A 9,751-nucleotide genomic window follows, 5' to 3' on the forward strand; every position below is an offset into this window, starting at 1 on the left:
GTAAAACAAGAAGAATGTGAAAAAATGTAGCTGACACTTCCTAGACTTTGATCTGGATGAACTAGCACAGCTTAATGGTGGTTTCTTCAGAACGTGAAGACCAGCACTATCCCAACTGGACCACTTCAGACATGTTGCTGAAATAGGGAAATTCTATGTATGTGCTCGATGTCAAAGAAATAAACTACCTCTAAATAGCTAACAAATTATATTCAGGGTGAAAATAGGGTGGAACAAAAAGAAGATAGTAGATCAGACCTTTTTGGGAATAGAGACTTTTCCACAACTTGAGCATCAATAAATGGTGATTAGATAGGAGTGCTAAACATGTCCTAATACAGAAATAGCTTTAAAAAAAAAAGCCTTAATGTGTTAAAGTTTCTCAACAGTTCAGAAAGTGGTTCAGATTTACAAGAGCTTCTAAAGACTTCATCTATTCTTCACTGCAAACTAAAGAGCAAGATTTTAATTTAAGTGATATTCAAGTACAATATCTTCCTTAGGTAATAACGTGTTGAGCTACTATTTAGACTAAAATACTGCTTACTTGATGAACTTTAAGAGCTGTGTAGTGATCTTCTTAGCAGCTCTAGTAATAGCACTTCCAGGTTCATTGAAGGTCCTGGCATTACTTTCAATATACCTCACTTCCCAAACCAATGCAGAGATTCTCCTTTAAAGTATAAAACACAGTGAACTTTTAATGTTAAAATGAAGAGGTGAAATAAATAACAGAAAGTAAGTTGCTGCTTGTTACAACTCATTCACTGAAACTCCCAGCTTAAGCAGATGCAAGTCCAATTTTAATTGGGTAATTTTAACAGGGGTTTCAAGAAAGGAGAAGATATTCTAAATTAAACAAAGAAGTGACCAGTAGTTCCTTGTACTCATTCTTATTTTTGGTTTTGATAATACATATAATTGAACATATTCTTGGCAAAACTACATGTTTTCCTCAATTATCTATCTGCCACACTTAAGTACTGTAATAACAGTCTTCCACATTTGAACCATTTTATAAACATACAAGCAAGGACCAGTTTAACGAGTTAATTAAAAAAAATGCAAATTCAGATAAAATTACTTTAAAATTAAATCATAACTGGTCAACAAATATTTTTATGCTCCAGCCTCCATGGGCTAGTCATCAAATCACTTCTAGAGGCAATATCCACAACATTTGGGGGGGGGGGGAAGGGTTCCCCCCCACTATTATGTAAAAATATGAGATAAATCAGCATAGGCTTTTAACACCACCAGATTTGAAAATCTAACTTGTACTAAGTTCATCTGATGAAGTGCATTCAGGTTCACAAAAGCTTATGCTACATATCTTATGATTTAGTTAAGTCTACAAAGTGCAAATCTACCCAGCTGTCTGCCTTGTATCATGCATTTCAGGGCTCAGATTCCAGCCCAGAGGCCATATCTGTACTGTGAAGCCATGTGTTCTAGCCTGCAGGGATCCTGATGGGTCCAAAAACATGGCAGTGGGGGAGCAATGGCAGCTAATTGCTGCTCGCTTGCTGTCAAATTTCTGGACCGAGGCAGGGAGCCCTGCAGGTTGGATAGCACAGCCCTATGCACTACTACACTGAGCACGTGGGGCCAACTAACGTGACACGTGTCCGTTCAGGGCCAAGTAAAGGCGGTGCAGGGCCAAGCAAAGGCAGTACAGGGCCCCATCCAGCCTGCAGATTGGCCCTGCATCACTTATCTGGCCCATGGGGCCAAAAGATTGAGCAGCCTGATCTATTTCATTCTTCACACAGGGACATACCCTGGATACAAACAGGCATTCGTTTCTAGTGCTGCATATTTCTGAGAAATTTCTGCTGCTAGTAACCTTTTCAAGAGAGGAAACAGTGCAGGTGTTCAGCTAGCAACCTGCTCCTCATGCCTCCCCTCAGTTAGGAGTAATCCCTACCTGGAAAAGGCATGGGGAGCAGTGGTTATGCCACTCTTCATATTCTTGGGCTGGCGGGGGAGAGGAGGAGGGCAGAGAGGACAGATGCCCTATGGTTTCCCAGACAGGGAGCAGGCAGTGAACAGTTGCTCCTCTGTTCTGCTCCCAGTCTCAGACAAGTCAAGTAGCAAGCAGTATACAGGCCCTCATTTCTGCAAGACAAAATCTTTTTCAGGGGAGATCTAGATGCCAACCTGGAAGATCTCTCTTTCAGAGGTGACATATTTCCTCTGGGAGGAACTGAATGCTCACTTACATGCTCCCAGTTTTTATCAGTACAGCAGTGATTCTTTTGATACAAATGTAACATCTCTGTGTGTAACCCACATCTAAATCTGGAGCCCAACAGAATCAGTAAAATGAGCTACAGTGTAGCAATGGCTTCCACTGTTTATCATTTTGCTCCACAGACAGGTAGGATTTCTAAACCAAAAGAATGATTTACTAATCTCAAGCAAAGGGAGGATTAATAAAAATCTCACTGCCTACATATCTGCTTACATGCTGAAATCTTTAAATTTATTTCTAGTTTAATATTTCTCTAACTTTCAGAACTAGTGGCAGTCAACATCTTCCAATCACCTTGTCTAGAGGAGAATATTAACATCATTTAACTATCCAAGTAAAAATGCATTTGGGAAAAAAAGCTCAACTCTTCTTCTTAAATACTAACTGTTTTTTAGAGAAGCACTAATATGCATCAATGCCTTAAAATTCATGCTCACAGTTCATTCACACTCATTGGCACATTGCTATTCACTGTGTCTATAAATAGAAAAATTTTCCCTACTGGAGCGTTTTCCAAAAAGGCTAAATTTTAATAACATTATGGAAACTTAATAAAAATGATGTTCTCTCTCTTTTTTATTGCTAGTTTACACTAACCTGTAAAACCGGTTGATCAGTCTTGTCCGAATAGTGTTAAGGTCCGTTGGATAAGCTATCACTGTACAATACTTAGGATATGTACAAAGGTCAACTGGACCAGCAAATGGTGCCGAAATGTCTGTCAGGAAATAATATCTCAGTTAGCTTAGTTGGGTTAAATTGAAGGCCTACAGAAGCATGGATCTTCAATACAAAACATTTAGTCACTGTAATTCTGACAACTATGTATTGACATATTAGGCCTATTTCAGATTACAGAAATTATGCAAGTAACTACAGTACTTTGCCAGAAATATATTTAAAATAATTGACATTTAATCTCAGACTGCTTACTGCTTCATTTCTATGAGAAAATGACTCATTTTCTGTGTTCTCACCAAGTGTCAGAAGCTGATCAATACCACCGATTATCCGTTCAGATGCTTCATCTCGAGATTTCTTTCCCCATTCACCTTCTTGAGGTTTGTACAGTAGCTTCTCCATTTCTCCAGAAGTTACAGAAACACTAGCCCCTAATTCTTCAGGTTGATCAACTAAAGTTTAAAGGGAAATGGGGATGGGGTGGCGGGGGGGGGGGGAAGAGGGAAAGAAGAATAAAAATACTTTAGTAAATTATGTGCTTTCTAAATTTCTCATAATATAAAATCTTGTCTTATACCAGCAGAAGAGAGTTTGATGCCAGCGTTGTTCAGAAGCAAGCTGCTTTGCTGAGTTTTTAAAGTGTCCTGCCCTTTCAGAGACCTGAGGAAGAAATGTCTTGCATCTGAAAGCCTGTTCAACTTTATCCCAACTACATAGTTGGGACGGTAAGATATCACCCTAAGAAATCCTTGTGCCTCTCACATTCAGGTCCATCATAGCTACAACATCACTCTTACACTTCCTATCCTCTCATGCAGGAACTACGATGGTATCGTAGCTTCTTTTGCTTCCCCCCTTCAACTTACTTCTCCTCAAAAGCAGCTTTAATGGAAATCACCAGACTTTTACCTATCAATTGTCCTTACATTAAAAAAAAAAATGGTCTAGAATAAAAATCCTATGTAGTCAGGGAACGCAGTAACAGGTATCATGCAAGATCCTAGAAAGATATAGTTAAGAAAATAAATGCCAGCATTAACATCTGCAAAAAGATTTGGGCAACTGAATTAATATTTTGAATGAATTTTCACTTACCATTATCAGAAATTGGTTCCATGTCCCATGGGCTAAGCTTTTCAATTTCACCATTGTCCCATCTGTTTGATCAATAAATTAAGTTTTAAAAAATTAGAACTATGAATGTTGAAATGCTTCCCTTCTAACAAATTTAAGGGATTTAATCCATCAAAGCTGATTTTAGGCATTAATAAAAGTTGTTGTACAAATATACATCGGTATGAAGAAGAGCCGAAGGCATGACCTGAAAGTCAAAGCTATAGCAAACAATGTTTGCTTTTTTAATAGCTTTAAATTATAATAGCCTTCCTAGCCTTGGCAACAGTACACGAACCACCTACAAAATCTTTGGAAATAAGAAAGAAAGATGTCTTTTCCATTCTCCAAGTTTAAGAACATGTAAAATAATAGTAAGCTAAAAACCCATTTGTGGATATGAAGCACATGTCAAAGAGCAAGGTACAAGGCAATAAATAGTACAAGAGAAATACTATGTGCATATTCTTACTAGACTGAATTGCACTAAGGGGAAAGACCATTTTTGGAAAACAGGATCCACTGACCATTTTGGAGGATGACAGATGATGAAATGGGCTATTTGACAGATTATAATGACTGTTGTGGTGACAGTGTGAAGCATGTCATGACAAACAAACGGGAAAAGGAAAAATAAAATGAAAACAATGAGCGGTAGATAAAGAAGCAACAGCAAAGATGAAACTGCGGCAGTTTGACAGCGTAATATTTAAGTGACTGCCTAAACATAGTAAGTAACATTTATACAAATCCTTGTAGATTTTTGCAAGCTTTTATCAGTAGTGAAATAGCTAATAAACCTGATTTAAATTAGCTAAAGCACCAAGTGGTGGTAAAGCTTCTGTTAGATGAATAGGACAACTTACACCTCTCAGAATTATTTTGAGCTGTTTATAGACTTTGGAAAATATCACTGTTTTGTCTGCATGCTGTTTGCTATTCAAAAACATGGCAATCTTAGAACTAGACACTTAGGGCATGTCTACACCAAGCATTTGTGCCAATTTTATGCCTGTGGTTTAGAAACCACCAATGCAGATGTTAGTTGCACCACTGTTTTGATGGTGAAGACAAGGAAGACTGTGACCCAGCTTGATTCAGTGTATGTACTTTATATATCTGAACTACGCCAATTCATTTATATTGGTTTTTAAAACAATGTATTTAAAGGTTATAAAACTGATTTTTCAGTACAGCCCTTATAGTGAAAGCTAAAGCACCGTCTACTCATACAACTTTCACCTGCTTTAATATCAAGGTGACAGATATGGAGCTGCTCTATGATAATTTATGAATACTGTATGATGGCCCGGTTACTGGGATGGTGTTTAGTGTATGAATATATTGATTTACCTCAATAGGGGTCTGTCTGGATACAGGTAAAGAATGGCTCAAGGTAGACACCTATCAGCAAGCAATTAAGAGGTGTTAAGAAGTAATGTCCAAACTATTAGCTCTCATGACTGTCTCTGGCCAGGCTAGGAAACTGGTTTAACCAGGAATGACTGAGACCCTGCAAACACAGGAGAACAGATTTTAAAAGAAACACACTCTCTCAAGGGGAAATAACTAAACTTGATACAAGAGCCTCCTGCGTTTTCTGAATAAGTTAGACCTGCGTAAGTTCTCCAGTCTGGGATGGCAAAACTTTAAAACAATCTCCTAGCAAGTATGTTCTTCCTAAAGTCTTCTCTTTCTGAAGCTAAATAAACAATGTTTGTACTTTAATAAGAGAGAGGCCAGACTCCAAGAAGAAAGAGCAATAAGTGCCGAAACTCCATTGACCCTGCAACATAACACATACAGGAGTACGGTAACTCAGGTCCTGGGCTAAGAACTATAAAATTTCCATCCTGGGACAGGTAAGTGCACGACACCTAATACTAGAAAAGGGTTAACTGACTCAGAGACCATAAAGACCAAACTGCAGTTAAACTTAGTTAAAAATGGATGCACAGCTAAGCTGGTATAAAACAGGTGTAAAATGGTTTTTTTAAAGTGTCCATACATAGGGGTTTGTGCCAATTTAAATAGGTTTTTTAAAAGTGTTTCATTAAAGCTGTAGAAAGACTCTTGTGTAGACAAGACCAAAGTTTCCGGAATACATGATCATTTCTAAAGGATTATTGATTGGCCAAATCTTCATGAAAAGGACACTGGTGGTCTACATTTATACCCATCATTTACATTAGTGAATTTCTCGATTGCTATTAGCCCCTGCAAATGGGTGCCAGTTCAGAGTAGGGGAATGGGGGTGCACATTGAAGGAAAACAGATTTGCCAGTCCCCATTAAGAAATATAGGTGACTACAGTTCTATGGAGCCCATGAATACTTGTGAACCTTGCATCACACGCTGGCATTGTTTACAGGTTGAAGTGTACCCTTCTGTCAAATTATGTTGCAGGGTCTCTCTAATATTTGAGAGCTAAATATCATGACACTAGGAGCAATTAATTTGTCTTTTAGTCACAAAACAAGAAAAGTAGTTTGTGAACAGAGCTAGGGACAAAAAATCACTGCATGTCTCTTCAGTCTGACATATTAACCATGCCTTAAGCAGCATATTCTTTGCTGACAGCAGGAACGGCAGCTGCAACAGAAGAGGAGTTGAGACAAATTTAGAGGAGCTTCAGTAGCATGCGAATAGTAAAATAAATAAATAGAACAGCAATGCTGACAGAGCAGGACATTCCTGGGATTGTTAGAAGTACAGATTTTTCAAGCTGACAAATGGTTTTTATATGCAGCACATGGGTTTGCCTAGCTAACCAGACTGAATGAAGCTTAATAAATCATAAGTGCCCTAAAGCCTTTGCCTGTAATAAGCTGGCACATATATTAAAGATTTAACATGGCTGCAGCATGCAGGGCAAAGAGGAATGTGGGAAATGAAGGCTGACAGCTGTAGACTCTTCTCATACACTGCAAATGTCACTATGAAGGGGCCAAAAATAAACCAAAAAAAGCCCCATACACACTTGTTTCCCAAGAACTAAAACTGTTACAATGATAAAAGAACTTGAGCAACCAGTATAGATACCTGTTTTGCAACTTAATTATAAAGAAAGACTAAAATTAAAAACTTTGAGATGTGTTTTAGTTATAACACTATTTATTTTCATACCTTGCACTTGATAAGTACATATGAATTTAAATGTCTGAGCATGTCATTCATATTCTGAATTGATCCGACTCATCACCATATAGTAAACCAGTACAATTTAAAACAGAACTGACACAAAAATAGAACAATTCAGTAAGTCCTGATACAAATCTACAGATACTGAAAATGCTCAACTCTTTGTTTAGTTTGCACTACTGGAAGGTTTTCCTTTTTGGTTTAAATAAAAGTATCTTAATTAACTGCTCTATATACAAAAGATTCAGTAACTTCGTAATCTATGAGAATTATTATAGAAAGCACACATTTCTCTTCCAGGAATATGGAATATAATTTCTTTTTAGCACAGTGAAAAGTGTACTGTATTATTAATTTCAAATGTAATGCACTCACAGTCCTTGAAACTGAAAACAAAAAACTTCAGCAATAACCATCTTTGAATAAATTAAATATTCTTATATGTACAGACTATCTACAAAAGCCATGATCAGTATCTCGGAAACAAAGATGTTAAAAAGCCTCTATACTTACTTAACACTGTAACACTGGAAGTGACTATCGGGATACTGTGGCTGATAAGGCTCTTGCCCCAACACAGTTCCAAACCACCATGCATCATCAATAATGGATCGGAATCTATCAGCTACAAGAGAATAAACCAGTTTGTCACTCAGATGTGTTTTGTACACGAGTAGAAAATATAAATCTTTATACTAACTAAAGTTTATGAGGATGGAATTGGGGAGGGGGGTGGAAAGGAGGTGGTGAGATGAACGATTACTGTATTTACTCAAAATGTAAGACAGTTTCCCCTCCCAATCAGCATGGAAAAAAAAACCCTTGCCTTTTATTTGCAGGAGGGGGCACCTAACCCCTCCCTCCTCCAGCCACTGCATTCCTTCCTGCCACAATGGGGGTGGAGAAAAGGGGATTCAAAACCACCCTCCAATTCTTTGATTTTATACATGGAAAATTACAAGTTTATAAAATTTTCTATATGTATCAAATCTAATCATTGGAGAGACATCTTGTATTCACTTAAATACTGTAACATTTACTTTAAGTATTTACTTTAAAAAATGACATTAGATAAAAGCACAAGCTACTATTATGAATTACCATAAATATATATCACTGCAAGCTATACAATCCAAACACAGACTAGCTTGAATTGTAATGAAGCAACCGCCTGAGGAAAACACAATCTTTAACGCTATGCCTCGAAGGCTAGGCCTTGATTCTACTGCACCAAGGTCTCTAGGGAGCAACTCCTTCGGTTTTAGTTCAGGTTGCTTTTGGAAGGACCAACCCGAACACTTACTATTCATATATCTCTAGGGCAGTGGTCACCAACTGGTCGACTCCAGGAGGCTCTGAGATTAATCTGAGGCTGGCAGGGGCTGCACGCACATGTGCATGAACAGGTGCACCACACCTCCAGCCCAGTATGTCAGTCCATTGGAGAGGGAAAGGGGCATGGGCCAGATCGAAGCCCCCGCAGTGAGGGACAGAGTGCCACAGAGGCAGGAGCAGGGATAAGGTGAGTAGAAGGATCGAGCTTGGGCGGCTGATCCAGGGGCACAGTGGAGGGCTCCTGCCACTGTGCACACCCTGGTGGAGGCCCCAGGAGCACATGTCCCATCATCTGTGTGTGGCAGAGGCAGCTGCCATTGTGGGCTGGGCTTTGAGCCCTGAGCCTTGCTGCAGCCCACCCGGGAGCAGTCAGAAGTCACATGTCCAGCCACTGAATGGGCAGGGGATGAGGCTCAGCACAGCGGCGGGCTGCTCCCAGACCAGGTGCAGTGGGGGTCCGGGTGTAAAGCCTAACCTGCAATGACAGCTGTGAGGAAGGGTGTGGAGCTGGAGCATATGCCCTCAGATCTGCACGCAGGCTGGGCTGTGCTCAGACCAGGTGGCAGCTGTGCTGGGAGCAGGTGGTGCTGCAGGCATCTGAAAATTCATGGTAGCCCCCCCCCCATAACCCCTGCCTCCCAGTGATGTTGCTGCCTGGCCTGAACATAGCACAGCCCTGCTCCCCACTGTGCAAAGCATGGCACTGCCTTTCCCTTCCTCCCCAGGATCTGCACAGGGGGGAGGGTGGACTGGGGCTAGAAGGCAGAGCAGTACTCTTCACAGCTGGAGATTGGGTTGCGCTGCGCTCAGGCCAGGTAGTAACGCTGGGAGGGGAGGCTATGGGGGCTATGGTGAATTTTAGGTGCCTGCAGCCTCGCCTCCATAGCCCCAACTCCCAGCACTGCCACCCAGCCCAAGAACAGCCCAGCGTGGCCCGGTCTCAGCCTGCAGCAGCTGCCGGCATGCAGATGCTCCACCTCTCCAGGCTGTGTGCCCCCCCCCCCAGCTGTACAGGGCCTGCCCCTGCTCCAACCCCAACTCCCTCCCTCACCACCGCTGGGGGGGCAGGTGGACAGATCAAGGCCCCAGCTGTGAGGGAGGGAGTGGGGCTAGGGCCTCGATTTGCACCCCCGCAAGGCCCTTTCTCCTCCTCCTGCCCCTTCCCCCTACTAGGGGGGGATGTGCTCTCAAATCATTACTTTTCCCTCTGCCTCAATCTATACCCCT

At 40.8% G+C, this 9,751-nt stretch overlaps 1 protein-coding gene across 6 annotated transcripts in view; it reads right to left on the reverse strand.

Annotated features, from left to right (window-relative positions):
* Positions 1-9,751, reverse strand: part of BRWD1 (bromodomain and WD repeat domain containing 1) — a 94,045-nt gene that overhangs the window by 35,083 nt on the left and 49,211 nt on the right. For 5 of the 6 annotated variants that reach the window (XM_019528948.1, XM_019528947.1, XM_019528950.1 and 2 more), the window contains 5 exons: positions 7,703-7,814; positions 4,031-4,092; positions 3,232-3,387; positions 2,852-2,972; positions 548-673 (listed from right to left, as the gene is read on the reverse strand). In XM_019528948.1, coding sequence (XP_019384493.1) covers positions 548-673; positions 2,852-2,972; positions 3,232-3,387; positions 4,031-4,092; positions 7,703-7,814 — 577 coding nt within the window. Of the gene's footprint in view, positions 1-547; positions 674-2,851; positions 2,973-3,231; positions 3,388-4,030; positions 4,093-5,405; positions 5,562-7,702; positions 7,815-9,751 lie in introns of those variants that run through there. The other variant, XM_019528952.1, reaches the window with a different exon arrangement.

Source organism: Crocodylus porosus, unplaced genomic scaffold (genome assembly GCF_001723895.1).
Source record: "Crocodylus porosus isolate Cpor-Errol unplaced genomic scaffold, CroPor_comp1, whole genome shotgun sequence".
NCBI classification, from domain to species: domain Eukaryota; kingdom Metazoa; phylum Chordata; order Crocodylia; family Crocodylidae; genus Crocodylus; species Crocodylus porosus.